Below are 22,200 nucleotides of genomic sequence, written 5' to 3' on the forward strand. Positions count from 1 at the left end.
GCTCTATGGGAGCTAGTGTTGAGACATCACTCTTGGGCTGAGGAAGTGTCAGGTTTTCAGGGAGTCTTCACAGACTTCTTTTTAGTGGGTCCAAAAAGGCTGGTGATTTACACAGCCAGCAAGTGAAAATATTTTTCTAGTTGACATCATTGTAATGTAATTATTCCTCACACCACAGCAGTTTTCCCCTTGGCTAGTGCAGTTTTTAGAATATAAACTTTTCTTATGCTCCAAAATATCAATCTCTTTATCTTTTAATATAGCTGAAGTGTCTTTTATCCTCTGTAAGGACTAGGAATTGTAGTTGTTTGCCCCTATTTTCTCCTGATTCACCTGTCTTGAAAGTCTGCATGCAGTAAGCAGCTGTTGACTTTGCATCACAAATTGTGTGGTTTGCACCTTTCTAATGATGGTATAAAAAGCAGTTGGAGGCAGAAAAACCTGCTAGGGTCACTGACTCAGTCTACGGATGGAGTACAGTATGTGAAGTTCTCTCTCTGCAGTGTGAATTTGTCACAGATTGCGCCAAAAGATGTTCTTTGCTCTTGACCCAGTCTACTGAAGTAATTCTCAAAGCTGTTCCTCAGGCAGAGCTTTGTCAGAAGCCTCCAGGAGATGATTCAGCCCACCTACCTGTGATAGCTGTTGCGGGCAGGAGCACAGTCCCTGTGCTCTTGCTAAAGGTCTGGGCTTTATTCTGGTGCTGCAGTTGAGCATAAGCTGGGGTTCTCTGAGCTCTGAAGGAATGAAAGAGCAAAAATGTCTCTGGTGTGTGTTTGGTGGCTGAGCAAAGCAAGTGTTTCAGCCCACCCTGGCTTGCACAGCCTTTGTGAGAGGGGCTTGCTGAAGAGCAGTGTGTTGTCTCAAAGATTCCATAACCCAAGCTGCTAGCCGAGAACTCCTTATGGAAAAGGACTCCTGCAAACCAGAAAAATAAGGGTTAAGTGAACCATTTTGGTTTAGACTCTGTTGAAGTAAGGGATGGGTTATCTCCAGAAGTCCCCGATAGCTCTGAAGTCTAAACATGATTGGGAATGTCGCAGTTGCCCTGCGGTAGCAAAGCTTTGGAGAATGAAGGCGAGTGGAGGCAAGGTTGCCTCTGGTTCTTGCTCCTGTGTGACTTGCAAGTGACCCTGCACAGTTCTTTTTTACTTTGTCTCCAGTGCGGTGTCTCCATCCCTTAGAGCAGTGTGTCCGTGCTAAAGGTTGGTTGCTTTCTAACTCTGAAAATAGGATTAGTCTCCCCTGCATTACCTATTTGAATGCCCTTGAATTTTACCTTCTTTCATAACTTTAAGCTACTTTTGCACTCCTGGGTATTAGCCTGGTTTGTGAACAGTTGTCCAGGCTTTCTCAGCAGGTCTGTTCTTCCTGCTGTGCCCGTAATGTTAACTGCATTTCACACAGTGGGGAGCAAACGGGTGCAAAGTTGGAAAAGCCTGAGATTAGATGCTGTAGTAAAAATTGTTTGGTATTAGTAGATCTAAAAGAAATCCACAGGGAACCTACCTGTAACTACTTTCTGATGCACTCTTTCTTTTTCCCTGAGCTACTTGGTAATGGCTGTTCCCTCTCAGAAAAATTCACTTTATATACCTGTAAGCCCTCCAGGGTCTCAGCCCTGTGTGTTTGTGTTAGCAAGCTGAAATGCAGATGTAGCTGCAATGAGCATAAGGCTTTTTGAAACCTGAGAAGTAAGGAAGCTCAAGCTCATTGTGGCTGTCCTTTATCTGATATTACATTTTGCGTTTTGGATCTGGTTGTGATATTCAGATACAGGCAGCGTTGACTTTGGAAAGGGTCACTGGCTGTTGCAGTTGCCTAGCTTTCCGGTCCTCTTTCTGTTCCCTGACGGTGGAAGGCCATTCTGGGCTGGTTTGAGGTGGAAGGAGAAGGAATAAATGCTTGCTGAAAGCAAGGCAGTTGTTGCACATGACAACCGCTAGGAGTGAGGTGGGCATATATCAGGCACATGATTCCTATACGGCTTTGTTTTCTGGTGCATCCTGGAGCTTCCCTGTGTCCCACAGTGCTCACTGTGTGGATTTTTTCATTTAAATTCTGCTCTCAACCTTATCCTGGCCTCCTCATGTACAGGGATGTGATGGGCCATGGCTTTTGAAGCTTCAGTATCTTCAGTTTTGCTGCTGCTTTAAAGAGGCACCTGCAGTGCATAACTTTACTGCTGTGGGTGTAGACTCATAAAGCAACAGGAAAAAATTGCTGAAACTATTTCTACCCCAGTAAGGGAAGGGAAGAGTGTTGGTATGCAAGTTACTCAAATTCTGAGTGGAGGAGGCTATGTACTTATACTTTTTTATAGTGTGTAGCCTTATAAGAACAAGTATCACTAGGGACAAGAATGGGGTTGCTCTTATCTTGTTTCCTTAAGAGACTGCTCCGGCCTTTCCTCTCTTCCATGCCAGCACGGCAGCATTTTAAGCAGTACATGGTGGTACTGAAGTTTTAACTTGCTGTTCTGTTTTATTCTGCTTTGTTAGTGGAAACATACTAATGGGTTTCAGTCTCTGACTCTTATTTATACAATTACAGGAGAATGTTTTACATCTTGGGAATCCCTGGAAACACATGTTTCTGTTCCCATTGAACTTCTTTTGGTTTTGAATGCAAATAGTGGGTTGAAACTTCATTGTTGCCTCTCAGTTGGGAGCCCTTGGCATGTGTAAGAAGCAGCTATTAATTTAGCCTTTCTGTACTGACCAAACATGTATTTTCATGCTTTATAAGGCTTCCTCAGTCTTGTCCTTTGTAACGTTGTCTACTCCAATTCTACTTGAAGTGATTTGAGGGGTTTGTTACACAGCAACTAAGATCTGTGGAATAGGTGTATGTGAATGTGCCACCTCCTTCAGAAGAGGCTGTCAAAGCACTGTCAGGACATTAAGCTCGCTGCTGCCATGTACACCATTAGTTGTTTTGCCGCAAAATGCGTGCAGTGTAGCAGTTCTGTACGGTCAGCATCCTTTTATACCACATAGCTATCTCGATTACTTAAGCATTAATTACCCTCAGAGTATTAGATACTTCCCTAGCAGGTTTAAAAATGGGGTGTGCAGAAAATAAGCATTTAATATAGTATGGTCGAAAATTGAAGAAGGGTTCAAAGCATGTGTATTAAAGATGATCTGACTTACTCTTTCTCAGCACACTCTTGCAGCATGTCTTGCTTACCTACGCAGCTTTGGCAGGTCGGTTTAGATCGATGAAATGCCAGCAATGACATTTGCTTCAGGTTAACTTAATCTCCTAGAGGCTTCAGTCGCTTTCCTGGCGTCCTTAGACTGTCCATGATAAGCCTTTTAAAGTTCGGGATGGGTAAATGAGGGTATAGCTTAGCTTGCAGACTTGGCCCTGCGCATGCTGTGCTCTTTGGCTGTTAGCAGTTCTGTCGTGTTGTTTACCTCTCTTCCTTAGATTGAAGTTGCCCCGGGGTTTCAGTGGAGCAGAAGGTGCGTTGATCTTTTTTTGCAAACTTTGTGTTTTTAAAAAGCTGTGTAAGATCCTTGCTTGCATAATAAAACTTTGCTGGAGTGTAAGTGGAACTTCTCAAGAAGTTGCTAGGAGTTACACTGAAGGGCAGAGAATGACTGGAGACAGTTCTTTATCTGTCTGTCTGTCTGTCTCTGTTCCCGTGCCAAGATTCGTCACGGAGTCTTTCCACAGGTTTCTTCCTTTCCCTCTGTTCAACAGAAAGGAATACAAGGCCTTCAAATAACACTGTTAATGAATGCGGGAACTAAGGGGTCTGTCTTGTTCTGAAGCCAAATTTCGCAGCACAGCCTTTTTAAGGATAAGGATGTAGTATCTGTCTGTAGTATATTAGTATCCATAGTATCTTTTGCCTCAAATAACTGTTGAAGAGTTGGGAAGGGTTGTAAGGTTATTGTTTTTACTGTGTTTCTATCAAAAGTACTATGTTTTCAAGCTTTGTCAGAATTGGATGTCATGTGATACGATCAGTTTTGGCTCAACCAGAGTTTTGTTTTGCAGTACCTGTAGCTTGGAAAATAAGTTGACTCACATCCATTCAGTGATGAGACATCCCTTAGAAAAAGGAATGCACTCTGGTGGAGTCTTAATTTTGGTAGTAAAGTTCCTGCCTCAGCAAGGATAAATTGTTTAGTTACTCTACTTTTCCAGGCTCCCTTTTCGTGAAGCTTTCACACTTTTTTTTTTTTTCCAATTTCTTCCCTTATGTAATTGGAAAATGAATGACTGAGGATCTGAAGCTTCACAACCAAGAGCTGCTTTGTATGTTCTCCTTGTGCTTAGCCGAAAATAATTTAGTTGCTTTGCTGTAAACTATAAAACTCAAGTTTTATTCTGGTTTATGAAGGGAACAGTGAGCATTGTTGCAGTGTCAGCCTCCCTGAACTGGTGCATCTCACCCAGTGATGCACCTGAAGTGAGATAAGGTTGTGACAGCACAGTAATTGTACTTCATTTAAATTTGACTTCAAGGAGGATTCTAAGGATTTAGAAATAGCTTTCTGTAGCAGTGTTGATTGTGGAGATGTCTTTCAGCACTGGTAAATGATTGCATGTCAAGTTGCTTTTGAAAGGTGTACCTGCACCACGAAGTGTGGCACTTTGCATGCAGATGCAGAAGCCCAGCAGTCTTGTTTCACTATTGCTGTTGTTGCTTTCCTTTGACACCTACTGAAAACCCAGGTCGTTCTGCTTTTATTGTATTTCATGCTGAGGAAATATTGCTTCCCTAGATTCAGTTTCTGTTAGAGCAGATGATGATGCTCACTTTGAGTTTGAGTTACTCTGATCCAGGTAGTGGTTATGGGGGACTCAAATCATGGTCTCAGTTTTTCACTCACTCTCATTTCAGGATGCCAAATGTTTTGCAGTCAGTTATTTGAGAAATAAAACAGCACAGCAAACAGACCTGCAATACCTTTCCAGGGTAAATGTTTTATGTGTTTTATGTAGTTGTGTAAATAGGGCCATTAGGCCGGGAAGTGACATATCCAGTTTCACAGGGGAAGTTTATTTTAGATTATGGTTTTCTGCTCCAGAGTGTCATCCACAATACCATCATCTCTCTGAACAGTGCCTTCTGGGTGTGTTTTTCTGCTTTTGATGCTGCTAGCTGCATACAGATGTTTTCCAGTTCTTGTATTTTTTTATAACTACAGTTCTGTTTTCTTTCGGTCTGCCCTGCTCTGTTGGGAAGGATGTTGTCTGGTACCTGGATGCAGTTCTGTTTTCTCTCCAGTAGCTTTTCCTCCTCCTTTTTGAGGCTACAACAATGGCAATCTGTTTAAACTCTAGAAACATGGTGTAATTGATCACTGGAACACCATGATCATGCTCTGACTTCCTCCAACTGGAATACAAATATTTTAGAAGAGTTTTTAAACACCTTTCACACTGGTTAGGCAGGGTTATTGTACATGCCTTTAAAATTGTTAAATCAAAACACATAAAGCCAGATGACAAATCCAAAGTCATAACCTGGTTAGCAGTGAGGATCCTGATTCCCTGTGCCTCAGGCCGTGCCACTTTGAGCTGGATGGGGTCTGCAAATAGGCATTTTCATCTCTGTGTGGTAGTTGCTTTTTCAAGTGAACAACTTGTAAATTGACCAGAACCTCATGGAGCAATCTTTACATTTGGGGTTACCATTCCCTGTTTGGATAATCTGCTAACCCTGTCACTATTGATGTTAAGATTTTGGATAATGACTAGGAGTTACTCTCCACTTGCTGATATGATCCATATATTGTAAAAATTAGTGCAACCCTAAGCCATTTTGATCAGATGCCTAAGGCAAAAGTGCATGTTCTTTGCCAGGAATATGAAGAGTATCTTAGATACCTTGAACTACATTCGTATTTGAACATTCTTAGCCCTTCTTGGCATCACTTAAGCATCTGAACCTTGACAATTTTAGTAGTAGTTGGTTTATATCTGATGTATAAGAAATCAAAACTCTAAAAGTAATATGATTTGGCAAAACAAATAGTAACATGATAAAACTTGAATTACTTGTAAGTAATAGGCCTTTCTCTGAGAAGGTGTTCAGCCTAAGTAGTAAAATAGCTGCAGTTGTGGAGTGAATGGTCTGCCGTAGAGACAGTGGTTAGCTGAGAAGGGACCAGCCATTCCTCAAGTGACAGGAAGGCTCCTGAGAAACTTTTGAACTTGACCAACTTTTCAACCTAATCCAGTGTAACAGAGTTACTTCCGTTTCAGCTGCATAGTTTAACAGTGGAACTGGAGAAGTTTTAAAAAAGACTCTATTCTCATTTCTAGAGGAGAGGTAGAGAAGACCCTGCTGGTTCCATCATACACGCCCTCTGTGCTGATTGTAAAGAGCTTCCTGCTTAGGTTCAGGATGGCTGAATAGTAATGATAATGGAGAGCACCGTATTCCTACAGAATGATGGTCCTGAAAAAGCCCTGAGAACTTGTGTGCTTCTCTGGTAACAAATAAGCTATGGTTGAGATGTCGGACTTATTCAGAGCGGAAGTGATGCTGGAGTAACAAGAAGTTAAAATTATTGTTCTTAGTTGGTGATGTGATTAATTTTTCATGCTCTGCCTTCAGTTTTGGGCACAGATTTTAGTCTCAAGAATCAAAATGAGTTTAAGTCTCCTTTCTGGACAGGAGTGTAGAGGAGCATTGAAATGAGGCTTTGAATGGATAAAACACCAGCATACGTACTAGTTGAGGCTGTCTAATGAGAGGAAAAGCAATTGGGGTGTTGCTGGAACCACAAGGAAAGTACAAAAAGTCCTTATCCCCAGAACCTAGTAAAACACTTCAAAAGAACAAAGACTGCTGGCAGAAACCTTTCTGTAAGCAGATTAATGGGATATTCAAATTATACCCACAAAAACTTATAAGACGGTGAACCAAGAGACAGGAAATATGGAAGGCTAATCAATTTATCTGGAAAAGCTACTGTTGACCAGAAATTGGGGTTACCACGTGTTAATTTGCCAGCACTCTCCTAATTTAGGAGAAATGAGAAGGGCCAGATTGTTGCTCACATCTTTTTTTTCCTGGTTCTTGAGGAAGAAAATAGAAAATAACCTAATGCAAAATGATGAAGATTGGATAAAATGGAAGTAGGATATAGCATCTACAGCATCCTGTATCTTGTGCCAGCGATATGCTCCCAAATAATATTGATAGCTGTACTGATCGAGTATGCAAGAACTTACTTCCCTCTTTGATTTCAGTATTTTATTAGAAAAGTTGCTGTCAAAATTGAAATATTAATGTAGGAAGTTGGCCTGCTTCCCTTGGTTGTAAGATATAAGTAATCCTGGAGAGTGTACAGGAGTGTTTAAAAGCAAATTAATTTGTCCCATCAATTAAAGCAGTATAGTCCCACAGAACTGTTTTGTTCCAGACAATCTCCTTTCATTAGGAAAGGAGACTGCTGGCCTTTGCTGTCAGTCGGAACTCTTCCTTTCCAGGTGCCTGGAGAATGGCTTTTTTGCTTCATCGCTGTTCTTGTCATGCCGTTGTTAGAGATGCCTAACCTTTTACAGCTCTGTTCCTGGATAAAGCGTAAAAACTGTGCTGTTCCAGCAATGTGTATATACAAGTATTGCAAATAGGGCTATGACTCAGCCTTTCCCCAGAGAATTAACAGTGGAGTGAAGGCTGGGGGGGGGATGACAAACAGAGCCACAGACCAAAAGTGCTTAGAATTTCCCATCCTTAAGTCAGGCATCCCTGTAATTAAACAGAGTTGAGAGATGAATCAGTGTACAAAAATGCAGAGCTGCTTGTGATTGTTGGAGGTACAGGGGGATGGCAGGAATAGTACAGGGACTGCAGTAATCTTTTGGAGACGTACCAGGCTCAGCATTAACAGACAGAGATCCAGTGCCAGAGACAACCAGCTTTCTAGAACAGAGGAGATGCCAAAAGCTGTGTGTTTGTGTTAGAGGATACCGGAGGGAGAGCCCTGGGGGTAATGGATCCTTGCCCAGTGAGCTTAACCCCTGTCCCCACTGTAACCTTGGTGCTGGAGAGTGGCTCTTTGATTTCTGCGGTCCTTTAAATATCACACAAGCTTTCATGGGGTTGGACTTCCCTCGCAGTGGATTTTGCTAATTCTCTTGGAGAAGGAAGAGTATTTATCCCCTTGTTAAAAGTAGCAAACATACTAAATGGAAGACATAAAAGGCAGGAAACAAATCTGCATGTGTGATATTGTCTGACCTCATTTTGTAGCTCATGTGAGGCTGGACTGAGGCAACTGTGATCAACTGTGAGCTGGGAGCGTTACTGGAGGATGGAAGATTCTTCTAGGAAACAAAATGCTAAATATATCAAAGACGATATATTACAGATGGGAACACTTTGTTGATTTGCTTCTGTATTGATGAGGTTTGCTGCAAGGTGGCCCACTGTGTCTTAAAGTTTTGTTTCCAATCCAATCATCTGTTGCCTGTGGAGTTGGGTTGGAGGTGATGCTGTACAGGCTTCTATGAAGGGGGTATGCAAGCTGGAATGACATGGCTAAGCTTGTTTCATGTCAGCCACCAAAGAAAATAAAGCCCGTCTGGAACAAAGCATTTTTGTGTGATATGCCGAAAAAAGAATTCTGTCCTTTTTAATCACCCAGTCTCTTGAACTTCAGCCAGCTCCACCCTCAGGAAAAAAAAAGAGACTAAGGGCTTTAATGCCTGCTGGAGACATACGTATGTCAGCTCAAGACGATTTAATAAACCCTTTTGAAGTCTTGATTCTTAACCTATCTTATGGCATTGTGTCTGAAAGCAACACCATTGAGTCTGAATACTGGGCAAATATTCCAGATTAATGTAGTTCTTTGGAGGTGTGTCTGGGAGGCAACATGCTTGCCCCCCACAGGACCACTGGATATAAGGTGTTTTCCATGTCAGAGGCCAAGTCCCTATCCAGCCGTGGCTGCATGTGGGTGAAAGCTCTCCTGCCAGTTTTTTTCCTTCTGCTTTCAAGGCCACACACACAACTACCTGTTCCCCTGTCGTTTTGGCCGGCTTCTTAGCCAGGATACCCATATGAAAGACCTACCTGCTACAGATCCTTTGGTGGATGGCAAAGGAAGGCTGAGCAGTGACGAATACTAGCAAGTAGAGCTGGTTTAATTGACCAGGAATTTTCTTTGCTGTTGTACCAGGCTTTATCTATCTGAAAATAACAAATCACTGTAGGCAGTGCAGAGGATTGAGGAAATAAATGTCTGACTGCAGTGTTTCCAGGGTATAGCGCTGGAACTACTTTCCAAGAACAGATTCAGCTGGAAAGCACGAGTCAGCTGGAAGGGAATCTAGTGATGAAGATAAAAGGCTTCTGTTTTGTGCTTTTTTGGTGAAAAATAATGTGTTTCTAAACTCTAAAGAGAATAACTGTGAGCAGGGTTGCGTACACTGGGTTGGTGTAAAAAGGTTGACTCTGTGTTGGTATGTGCCCCCTTAAAAAGTGAGTTTGCTGTAAAATGAATGTGCGTAGTTCTATGTATAGCACTCGGTGGTTTTTCTAGCAATTTACCTATTCATCAAGTGTAAATTAGATGGCTGTTCAGCTGGTGCTTTAGGAATCGGTGAGTACACTCTGTGGAATAAAACCCAGGCAGTTTGCAAACAGCCTGAGCTTCCAGCTACTGGCTGAACTGAGGAATCCAAAGTGTGAAATGCACTGTGAAAACATTTTTGCCAGTGAAATACGTGTTGTCCTGGTGGGAAGAAGGGTACTGAGAAATTGCTGCTTGGCAGTTCGGAGCGTGTAGGTGTCCAGTCCTCACATGGTTTGCCAGAGATGCCTGCAAAGCTTTGTCTGCTGTGAAATAGATTTTGCTGTTTAGGTACTTGAAGACTCTTAGATTTGTTATGCTGTAACACCAAATGTTCCACATAACCTGCCACGTGCCTATATATCAAAATATAGAGAACTAAATCCTGTGCTTTAAATGTATGTACCGTGTGCACCAGCGCACTAGGAAGTGTCACAGTGTTTGAGAGGATCAGGAAGGATGCAGGAGAGAGGCTGGAGGCTTGAATGTCAGCGTTCCTGTGTTGACTTATGTTGTGTTACTGCAGGTGTCTGAAAACAGCACCTGAAGTTACAGAGCAGTGGATTTAAACTTATGTTCTGTGGAAATGTGACTGTGGGGATGTTTCCACTAAAACCAGTTGAATGCTTTGAGGTTGTAAAATGAAATGAGAAATATGGATTTGTGGCAAAAGACTTGGAATCAGGAGGCTTCTTCCTGGCTCTGCAATTTCCCATGTGACTGTGAAAGTTACAAAATCCTTGTGTTGCAGTTTCCTATTCTTAGTGCAGGGATAGCAGCCTTTTTAGAGGTATGGTAACATCTTTACAGTTAATTAAGCATTAATACCTTACATCCAAGATCTTGAGAAATTCTGGCACTATAATCTGAAAGCAGCTGCCAAAGTCAGTGCAGCCTTTTAGGTGTCCTGAGGAGCTTACTTAATTTCAGTTGCTTTGTGAAGCCTGTTTAAAAAAAAAACAAAACCAAACCTAACGCACAACGATCAGGGGAGGCTTTGGGCATGCACAGATTCTTCCCAATAATACAGTGACCTTGCCTGTAAATGACACAACCTTCTGAAGTGAGTTTGGGTCCTCAGCTCCTTTTGATCTGCTTATAAAGAATATTTAAAGGCATAAAGATGTTTGTAGATGAGTTTATTTACAATTCAACTATGTTTATCTGTGCTGAATCTGTTTCCTTGGTGCTTTAAAGGACTTTATTGTACAGTGCAGTTGTCACTGAGGATGGGCAATGTCACTTGGAGCAGAAATTTATGCCAACAAAATTACTGTGTTCATGTAGATTTACTTGAGTGCCATCTCCCATTCCTGACCTGTCACTGAATTTGGAGCAGTCCTAACCTGTGTAGGTGGTTCTCGCCATCGCAAACCAATTACCACTGTCATGTTGGGCTTTCTTGGTGGGGGGTTGGGCTTTCTTTCCTGCGGAAGAGAAGCATGAGGCGAAAATTCCTAGCTCTTTTCTCCTTTCACCCTTTGTTTTCCTCTTCTCTCTTTACTCTCCCTTTCCCTTGCTGTGTGCCTGTCATGCCATACACTCACTGCTGGGGGCACGAACAAGACTATTTTAAATTGGGGGGGCCTGGTTTGCCTAGATCAGATACTTATGGAAGTAGCAATCTAAATTCCATGATCCAGCAGGCCTAACATTTCAACTTTATGCTTTCTTCCTGTATCCTTATAATCTATTTGGCATGACATATTTGCAGGCATAGGAAGCTGGGTTTCCCGTCTGCCACATAAGATTGAAATTGCTGTAGCCATACTTACCTATTTAATAAGGAAGGTTGCATTTCTTCAGGGTCTTTAAAGTGTTTAAAGGTCATTGAACTAAAGGCCGTATAAACAGCGTCTTTTGCCAAGATGAATTGTGCTGTAGGAACAATGAATCTGTTTAGGACCTCTGAAGCTAAGATTTTTTTTGTTACAAATTTTGAATCACAGAAAATACTGGAGTGGGGAAAAATACAGAGGTTCAGGAGGGAGGCATGGAGTTTTCTCCCAATTTCATTTCTTAATTTTTTTTTTTGCCTCTCTGCTTGCAGATTCTCACAAACACAAAGATAAACACAAAGACCGAGAACACCGGCACAAAGAGCACAAGAAGGACAAGGAAAAAGACCGGGAAAAGTCCAAGCACAGTAATAGGTGAGGAAAGAGTCAATGAAGTCCTCATATGCTAAAACACTGTTGCACATGCAATCTTACCAGAATTGCCCTGTTAATTCATGAGGACACAATTGTTATGAGTGTGGTTTCCGAGTGTAGATGCTTTAAGCTTAGCTTCTGTCATTGCATGCTATTCCGGATTGGTAGCTGAAACAGTGTCTTGCATATGCAAGCCAACACTAATGTCTAGAAGGGTATTGTGGCTTAGTGCTATTAAAGACATTGAAAACTAGTTTAATCCTGTCTTGATGAAGCTCGATCAACCTTTTTCATGAACTTTTTTGTGTGTGGTTCCAATTTTTTTGTCAGAAATGTGGAGGTCTCTTGAGTGTTGGTATAAACCCACTGTTTAAGCATAGAAGAACCTGATGGGATTTCTCAGCTTCCTGAGAATTGTAAGCGTCTGGAAAGCTGGTCCCCCAGAATGGTGTTGGTGTCCTTGACCTGCTGCCACAGTGGTTGAATATCTCAACGCTGTGAGACGGCGCTAGGAACTTGTTATGAACTGGTCTCAGCCGCTGGGTTAGATGTCAAAGTAGGAAGGATTGCATGCTGTTTTGTCTGATGCAATGGATACACTACACTGCCCCTACATGGGGAAGGTGTTCCATGCCAGTCATCTGCTGTGTTGTCCACACTGAAGATGGACACCTAGCTACTCTGTGATGCTCCTGAGGTGGCAGTGAATTCCACAGTCCAGTCGATATCCTAGCCTAGGTGGTGAACTGCATGAACCAGGACGTGCAGGTCTGTCTGTGGGGATTTGGTGTGGCCGGTGCATCACATGGAGGGTGTTACTCAGAGAAGCTTCCCTAGTTCTAACTCCTGACATGCAAGTGCCACGGAGCCTGCTCTGGCAGTGGAACTTGTAAAAAACAGTCCCTGGAGGGTAAGGTTCTGTTCTGACACTCTGAATGGCAGCAGTGGTTGTGCTGTGGCCAAGCAAGTGTTATTAACTAATTGTTTTGCAACTGTGATAACACAACCTAAAAATAAATTTTAAAAGCTTGCGTTAACAATGATTTCTGGTAAAAAGAAGTGCAGAAAGAAGGTAGAGCTTCTGTGCTGAGCAGTGGGTTTGTTTTATTGGGGTTGCACTTTGAGTTTTCTGTGACCTTATGAGAAGTTACACAACCTGACTGTTCTGTAAGACGTTTCTTCTTTTTTTTGTTGTTTTTTGAAAAGTAAATGATTGAGGTGGGGAGAAGAATCTAGGCCAAATAACTTGCAGCATTTACTGGCTTCCACAGTAAAGATTAAATGCTTTGAACACATTGCACTCTTCTTTGCTCGCATGTCTGTATTGCCTTGATTTCAGATTTCCATTTTTCTGATCTTCAAGCACGCGTCCCAGAATCAACTGTGTTGCATTTCCAAACGTTCATTGCTTCACTTGAAAAGTCATTCTCCTGCAATCTTGGCAAAATACATCCTTTTGTAAGGAGTAATGTAAGCGTTATCTTTAAATTTCCAAAATTCATTTGATCTTATTTGTATAAGAGTTGGAAATGTTCACTGTATTTTTTAACTGGAAGAACTAATTATGGATCATAACTTAAAGCTGCATGCTCCTGCTTGTGAAAACAATAAATGCCAAAACAGTGGAGAGGAGATAAGAGTAGCTAATATGTTTTGGGCAGTGTAGCTCGTGAGATGATATGAAATCATGCTCTATCTTGAGGTTATTACTTCCTCCCTACACTGCTGCCTTGAAGTACCTGTGCAAAAGGCAGCATGTTTTCCAGGCGCTGTGCGCTAGCTTTTATTTATCAATTGAGTGTTCATTTCTCCTGTGAGCACAATATCTGCTTCTTTGAGTCCTGTAAGAGGGTTCACCTGTGTGGATGGCATGACTCTGTGTGTGTATGTGCAGGGGCTTTGTTCCAGGCATGTTTTGTGGAAAGGTGACATAACATTGCCTTTCCCCGCAGGCCTGTACACAAGGTGGGACTTTGCTTCCCCAGGCTGCATGCCCAGCTTGCGACGTTTTTCTGAAGTGTTTTCTGCTTTGTGAAACTGCCATCTGAAAAATGAATGTATTATAGTGCTGAATCATGAGATCTGGCCTTGAAGGTGGTAGTTGGGGAAGGTGACATACATGAATGTGTGTGGTGCTCTGGTTGGACTGCTCCTTCAGGAGAGCTTTAAAATTGTCACTGCCCCGTTCATGCTCAGTTGTGCATGGAGCGTAAAGCCAGCTGATTTCTAACACAAACTCTTTGGAAATACCTGGTCTCATAATTGAAATGTAAACATTTCTTGCCCAAATCCTGTGATTCAGCTGTTGTCGATGTAATTCCATAAATGTAAGTTTTCTATAAGGATTAGATACCAGGTGGCTGTTGTCTTGCTCCCCATCTCATTACAACTTATTGTGAAGACTCTGTGGGGTCAAAGGTCTTGTTTTTAATAAACAAAGGTGCTAAAATGCCTTTTCCAAAACCCAGCCCTGCAGCAGTGCTACCATTTTACTGGTACAGTGCTACAGTTACTGTCCCTCCAGTGTCACTATCCAGCACCACCCTGCATCTGCAGTAAAAGCATCAGCTGGACCCGGTGGCAGGGGGTGGCAGCAGAGCTCAGAGAGCCTCTTCCCTGCTGAGAATCCTTTCAGATGTTTTGGTAGGGGATATTTATTCACAGAAGTATTGTAAAGGGAAAAATCCTTGTTTGTACTGAAGTTTCTTCTTAAACAATGAAAGAAGTGAAAAATAGCCATTACTCCATTAGAAATAAAAACCAAAATTTCTAAGATAACGTGAGATTTTGCAGTGGTTTTTACCTGTACGGGGAATTTTTAACGCTCTTGATGAAGACCCGTCATCAGTTACAAGTTGAAAATGAATCTATTGGAAAAGTTAATAGAATTGCATGTAAATCTTCAAAAAATCCATTCTGTATTTTGGAAAAGACGGTGTGTTATAGCAAAAGATGTGCTGTATCTTTGATAATTCTCAAAGTGCTTTAGCAGAAATCCAAGCCTTTGTCAGTGAAACTTGAGCTTGTGCCTCTGTGGCGTTTTATACAGGGTTTGTGAAGAGTCCCCTGATGGCAGTCTTGAGAAGTGCAGGACTGCGCCGGACACTGTCCGCAGTCTGTGTTTGAAATGGATATTTTTTCTGTCTGATATTTTGACAATTTCATTTCCTGCCCTGTACTTAAAAAAGACTTTTAAGATAAAACCTGCATCAGGAAGGCAGAACAACTCCAAAGCAGGAGAGCGTTTCCTGTATCCAGACTTTGAAGGATCTCAACTGCCAAGATAAGTCTCAGATATACCTAAAATAGATAGTTTTGATTTCACATGGCAGAAGTGTGTGGAACGGTATGTAGAACTCCTTAATTTTGCTTCTTGCTTTCTTCCTCTCCCACTCACAAGATGACACTTCTGTATCTTAACCACCCATTTACAGCTGTAGTAAACTGGGAGAGAACATTCATATGCCTCAGGTCTTCTTTATTGCCCCTCAAGGAAAGAAAATGCAAAGCCCACTTAAGAAAAATCTGCATCAAAGGATAAATCCACATCGCTATAAAGCGAAGTGTTTTCTTTTGTGCCTTCTCTTTAGCCCTTTACCTCCCGATCCCCAAAAAAATATGCTAACACCCATGAAACATAAATGTCAGTGGTTACAAAAATAAAGTGAAATAGGTGTCTCATCTGTGGGAGATGAATATGTCAATCAAGTAGACCATGTAAAATAACGAAATAACAGACCCTTTGAAGGCAAGACTTGTTAGAGATTGTTTTGGAAGTGTTGGCATTAACAAGTGTCTTTCTGCCGGGTGTCCTGGGCTTTGTGCATGGAGTGTAGGCTGCCAGCAGAGCGAAGAGTGGAGACATGGCTGTGACAGGGAATGGCAGTAGAGAGGCTGCTCTTGCAGCACTGATCCGTGTTGTCAGTGTGACAAGCATCTGAGCCACAGGAAGAAAAATCTTCTGTCGGATTGCATGTTTCCTCCGTTAACTAAATCTCTTGTGATTACAGATTTGAGATGAACAGAAGCATGGAGCACATACGGGATTTATAGACCTGATCTTCACTGGCGTCTTCTAAGTTTCATGGTTTTGCTAGGAAAAACAGATTCCAGGCGTTTGCTACTCATGAATGGACATAAATTTTAGTTCAAGCTTCTTGCACATCTCCTGATTTATTATCTGATCCCAAACTGCTAAGAAATGTGTGCACTGGGAACAGGAGGAGGCAGGGACAGCTGACGTAGAGGAAGAAAGGCAATTTTGAAACAGGATTTCAACATCATATTCCCCAGCGTGGGTGGTTTTGTTTTTATCTCCCATTTAAGTGCACAGTTCACCTTGATCAGCTTCCTAATGTGACACTGCCTTCAGTAGTAGAAATTTTTGCTTTTCATTTAGTACTATCCCTGATTCTCACACATCCCCAGAAAGTGCATGCAGAGCCTGATCCTCATCTCAGTGTGCAAGTGTATTTTTATCAGCTGTTGATTAGTCCAGCTTTTTATCTTGTTCTCCTGCTGAAGGCTTGATCTATTATCTGTGAAAACTGGTGAAAAGATGCCTTTCAACTTCAGGAAAAGCGCTTTCAGGGGGAGGGGATTTATTGTATTGCTGAAATCCCAGCAGAACCATTGGGGCTCACGTGTTCATTCCCTGTGATACCATAGGATAACCCTCTAACAGCGAGCATAAAATACTGCAAGCCAGCTGAAACCTTGTCCTTCGCTGGTGTTCCTTCTGTTTCGGAAATGCTCCCTGCCTAGTCAGCCATTCCTTGCTATGCGCTAGTCTGAATATGATCACAGTTTTCCAGTAATATTGTATTACGTCGAATGGGACACGTGCTGTGTAACCTGTGTTCTGTCCCTATTGTGCTTTTAGATTTTGCTAAAAATCACAGCTCCCTGTTATTTTATGCTTCATTTGCGCTGTAGCAGCTCCCAAGTAGGCGAGCAAGGCTCTGTGTGCGGCAGGCTCGGGTGTTTGCTAGTAGCAGATTCTCGGTCACGAGCTAATTGCAGCTGAGTAAATGAGAGAGAGGAAATATGGGATACTTCAGATAAAACATCCTTCCCAGCTTGTGATTTTGAAGCTGGAATGGAAAGGGCCTGGGAAGGGATTATTCACGTACATAAATGGCACCTGAAGAATGCGGTGTTGAATTACTGCAAAGCTGTTGTAGTTTGAAGAAGGAAGCTGTGATCTGCACATCTGCCATTCCTTGGAAACACTTTCCACTTGTGACTTTCCCATGTGATCGCTACCGGAGCAGCTGCTGCCAGGTGCCTGTTCTCCCTCCCTCTCTTCCCTCCTCTCCTTCTGCAGGCATCCTCCCTGGGAAATACAACCGTGCTTTCAAGGGAAATGGCTGCTTCTATTGCATTTAGTGCTTCATACACTTCAGCCTGACTCTCCGAGGCCTTCAGATGTCCTTGTTCACACTAAAACGCTAAATGAAGGACAGTAACCAAGCTAGCAAAAAGGCTTTAGTGCTTTAGGAGATGCATTTCTACTTGTCTGGCCTTTGTCTGAACTAAGCCAGTGCGGTGATATGTCTCCAGATGATGTAATCCCTGGTTCTGCCTGTGTTAATGGGGTGTCCTACAGTAATTTGTTACCTTTAACAAACCAAATCGGTGCAGGTTGTTGGCATTAAGCCCCTTTGGAGGTGTAAAGCAGTGTTATTGCTGTGCTCCAGCTGTAATGGCCTGGGTGAAAAGGAAGATTTTTATTTTGTCGGCAAAGCTGGGTATTTCTAAAACAGATTTGTGATCTGGTTGTCCTCTTTTCAGGCTAACTTGCACTGAAGCTTCTCTCTCTCTTATGGGGGTTTTTCCTCTCCTACTTCAGTGACTTGAGGCTGGCATGTTCGCAGAGGGGCACGTGCAGCAGAGATAATGAAGGATCCACAGTGTTCAGTGTTCAAGAGCCTTTTGTTTGGTTTCTTTAAAGTGGATTTTTTTCAGTTTTGAATTAGCCGAGAAGACCAACTTCTGATCTTTAAATTGTTCCCAGTCCTTCCTAGTAATAGCTTTGGGGTTGACTGGAAATAGCTTTCTGATAGAAGACTGAAACTTCTTCTTCAGGGTAAGGATGGCATCCTGTTGCCTTCTCTTCTGAGATTAGTGTGGTGGTTAAATTGTGTTCCCCTGGAGGCTCCCTTAAGCATCTTAGTCAAATGGAAGACCAGAACTACTCAGCTTAGTGGCTGAAGTGAATGTCTGTGGCTTTGCTTTTGGAGGAAAAAAGTTACTCTTCTCAGGATTGTTGTTTGAGACCTTTGTTATCAGTGTGTTTCCAAATGAGATTTTCTGGGAGATGCAGATTTCAGGCCCTCCCAGGGAAGAGGAGCACGTGCTTTTATCATTGCACACGTCAGAAAAACTGCGACTGAGTTGTTGAAGTCTGAGCTGTGGTCTGGTGTCTAGAATCAAGTAGGGCCTATAAGCAGCCTGTTTACAAGTGGGGGGAAGGAAATCAGGCTTCCCTCTGGGGATTTTCTTCCAGTTGCAGAGCAGGAGCAGCAGCGAGCAGGACCTCGGGGCATAACCACCACTGCTGCTGTTTGGAAAAGGAAGCTGCAGCGTGAAACTGGAGATGGTTTCCTTGGGTTATCTGAGTCCACATTGCTTTGGTGAGAAATCTCACTGCTCGCTGCAGAGCAAAGGGGAAGGATAGTCTTGTGATTAAAACACAGAAAACATCAAAGAACGAATTGGGAATGCAGACTTCTTGATTCTGACTCTGTTGCAAAAAATTGTAGCGGTGGTCGCTTACTCTTTTTTGAGACAGATGTCATTTTAGCTTCTGCTTAAGCAACCCTAGATTTTTAGTGCTTTTGTTTATTCCAGTGATAGACTGTAAGTACTCAACACAAAAATTGTCACTGCTTCTCTAGGCCAGTGGGATTTTCTTTTTCATTATTAGCTTTGTAATGTAGATTGTCTTCTAATTTGCTTTTAGTCAAGTTTTGTGTATATCCCAGGGCTCTGCCAGTCATATTGAAAGCTGGTGCTTTTGGCTGCTCACGAGAATGAGTATGGTGCTCTTGAAAATTTCTTTTTAAATAATTTTTTTTTTTGCTATTCCACCCTTCTAAGCAGCAGACACTGTCATGAGCTTTACCTTGGAGAAGTCCATCAATCGCAGTCTTTACCATGCTTTGAAGATGCACATTGCTGTCCGAGTAAAACATGTTATTTAAGGTAGGATTTAAATACCAAATAAGAACAAGAAAGAGTCAGAAAATAGACACAAGCAGTCTGGCAGGAAACAAAACAGGTCTAAGCCTTGTGTGTTTGTTTTTTTCTGTATGAGGGTATACCTTTGTAATCATGAAACATAAGTCTTTGGCAGTCGAGGCACCTGATGTACAGATAATGGCACAAGATACCAAATCAGAATTTTCAGGCCTCCCTGAATTTGAAAAGTATAAATAACATAGTTTTGTGCTTTCAGACTGTCAATAAATCTAGTTGGAGCAAAGGGAAATGCATTAGGTGTCTTAAGTCTGAGAGACTGATGAATAAACAGGGTACAGAAACTGGGATGTCAAACCTGAGCAAGAGTAGCAAGGCATCTCATGGATTTCCGAGATCCAGTGTCAGGATGTTCCGTACGTACACGCATGTCCCGATCACACAGTGTACATAATACGATCTGCTGGGTAAGAATAGTCTGCAGTTGTTGAAGCTTCACTCACAGGCAACATGTGGTGCTGTGTGTCTATCTACAAGAATTTGTTGGGTATCAGTTGCCTTGTTTACACACTCCTTTACAGTTTTATATGTAATACAAAGAGATTTCTACGAAGTTTAATGAAACTGGTTTCTCTTCCTACTCATCTCGCGCAGTACATTAATATAGGTCCTTCATAGATGGATTTTCATGCTTTAGCTGCTTGGACTTGGTAGGCCTGTGTATATTTACTGGAGTATGTGCTACTCTGAGCTTGAATAATTTAGCTCATTGCAAGTACAGATCTGTTCATGCTACTGTTAAGTGGGGTTTCGAGACTCTCCACATTGGACTTTACTCTGCATTCTACAGCTGGGTGTGGGCTGACGTATTTGTGACCAGTCTTAATCTTGCCTTACTCTTAATCACACACAAGCTTTATGGGAGCTGGTTAATGTGCTGCTTGCTTTCTGGAGCCATCAGACATTTTGCAGTCTGTTTTTTATGATAGAAAAAAGTCTCAAAGCATGTAGTGTTTTTAAATATCACTCTCCTACCTGGCATTCTAGGCTTGCTGCTCTTCAGGGCTGTGTTCCTCCAGATCTGTTTGGGCTTGCACTTCAGTGGTGAAATAAAGAAGCTGCCTATTTCTACTAAAGCTTTGCGTTGTGTGGCATAGTCCTTGGGAGCAAGCAGAGTGCATTCCAGAGAGCAGAAGTGACAGGCTTGCTGCTGGGCTCCACAACTGTGCTGCTAATCCTCATAGCCGGTTCTCGCAGTTTCTGTTGTGAGTCTCCCGAGAGTGTTTCCTCACTTTCTGGCTCCAAGGGTCAAGTCATTCCATGAGAAAACCCTTTTTCATTTGAAAGCACCCATGTGTCTCTCTGATAATAAAGCTTGAAAAGAATGTGATCTGAATTTACCCAAATGTCTCAGAAATCAGAAGGAGGTATAAACAAAATGAATAAAAAAAGGTTGATTTACTTGGGAGAATTATTTTCCTCTGTTCTGACTAAAAAAATTGGGATATTAAACTCACAGCACTGTAATTCATAGCACCAGACTGAGTAGTAACAGACCAGATTCTTGCTTGGAGACACCTTTGAGTTCCCGCCCTGCATGGCAGGTTCATCTCATCTGAGCAGAGCTGGGCTGGCCGTGGTGATGAGGCACAGTTGATGAAACAGCTCTGAATGAGAGCTGCAGCTTTATTCCTGCTGTTTCTGTTTGACTTTGCATAAACACAAGGACATCATGTATCCTGTTTGCTCTGGTTTTCCCATCTGTTTGGGAATAATAGAGATCAGCGGTTTTCTCTTTAAATTCCAGAGATGAGAGCTGCTACAATGACAAACTGTTGTCTGAGCAAAAGCTGACAAGGGCATTGACAGGACTGACAGTTCTATTCCAGTGACCTTTTACATGGACTAGGAAAAAGAGGCAGTGTGAATTCAACCTAAAGTGTTGAGCTTTAAGTGTAGACTGTGGATTTCCTCAGCATTGCAGGCTGATGGGGGGTTTCCTGAAGTGGAGCACTTGGCGGCTGAGGTTTTGTGGTATGTTCCCCTCCTGTTCCTCTTCCTCACAAAGAGAATGGATGACATTTGACAGGAGACTGGTGGATCTTCCCGTTAAGGGAGGGGTTTGTAATCTTCAAAACCTGTGACTCTTGACTGATAAAAGTTGCCTGTATTGGTCCAGTCTCCTGGTGTGTCCCTCTCTGCAAATGTACTCTCTTGTCTTGCAGTGAGCACAAAGATTCCTCGGAAAAGAAACACAAAGACAAGGAGAAAACTAAACACAAAGATGGCAGCTCAGAGAAACACAAAGACAAACACAAAGATAAAGACAAGGAGAAGAGAAAGGAGGAGAAGGTAGGTGTCCTGTGGGAGAGACAATAGAATGGTTCTGGCTTTTACTACTGAATGCTACAAACTCGGCGGGTTAGTTGTAGCTTATACTTCCAAGTTTGTATCACACTGGAGAGTTATCCCAATACTGACCCAGAGACTTATTTTGTGGAGTGCTAGGTATGAGGTTTTAAGAGCTTTATTGGCAGACATTATAAATGGAAACAGTTGCACAATGAAGCGGAGTCCACTGGCTCCGTGTTTTTTCATCTTGCCAAGCTCAGATTCAGAGATGAGGGAGGAAAATGATCACAGTGGTTCTTTGCGGGGACAGGCACACGCAAGTCAGACAAACTATACACTTAACTCCAATTTATTGAAAGGCCAGAAAATACTGAAATTACTATGACTTAAAGAAAATGTTGCCTACATGTGTCATGTAGGTGACTGAAGGCTACAGGGGATGAAGTGCCCTTTGGGAAGTTAAATATCGCACCTGTGTAGCATATTAGAAAAACATCATAAAATGCTTTTGGCAGTGCTAATCAGCTTCTACTTTTTGTGTTTTTCAGATGAAGTCATCTTCTGGTGATATAAAAATAAAGAAGGAAAAGGAAAATGGGTTCTCCAGGTAAGAAATCAGGTCTATGATCTGAAAAAAGCAGCAGTTTGACTTCAATTAGGTGCTCAGTGTTTGAGTCCTCTCAGTTGGTCTTGGGGAAAAAAAATGGTATGCTTTTGACCACTTCAGGAGATCTGTTCTTCTCAATTATGGGAATTGGTAATTGATCTACTTACTTGGTAACTGGAGATGGGAACTGTTGAATACCTGGTATCTGCCTGCACATGCTGGGTTTGTCCCAGTATTAAATAACTGAATTCTGCCAAGGACAGATTGAACCATGGAGTTGAAAGAACCTCTGTTGTACAATAGATGCTTGAATACTGCAGGCAGTCTTCTGGAGACA

General features: G+C 42.2%; 1 protein-coding gene across 1 annotated transcript in view; it reads left to right on the forward strand.

Moving 5' to 3' along the window:
- Positions 1 to 22,200, forward strand: part of TOP1 (DNA topoisomerase I) — a 66,497-nt gene that overhangs the window by 18,397 nt on the left and 25,900 nt on the right. Inside the window, exons 3-6 of the mRNA XM_054081505.1 lie at positions 11,602 to 11,704; positions 18,809 to 18,910; positions 21,130 to 21,256; positions 21,805 to 21,863. Coding sequence (XP_053937480.1) covers positions 11,602 to 11,704; positions 18,809 to 18,910; positions 21,130 to 21,256; positions 21,805 to 21,863 — 391 coding nt within the window. The remainder of the gene's footprint in view (positions 1 to 11,601; positions 11,705 to 18,808; positions 18,911 to 21,129; positions 21,257 to 21,804; positions 21,864 to 22,200) is intronic.

Source organism: Cuculus canorus, chromosome 16, assembly GCF_017976375.1.
Source record: "Cuculus canorus isolate bCucCan1 chromosome 16, bCucCan1.pri, whole genome shotgun sequence".
Taxonomy (NCBI): domain Eukaryota; kingdom Metazoa; phylum Chordata; class Aves; order Cuculiformes; family Cuculidae; genus Cuculus; species Cuculus canorus.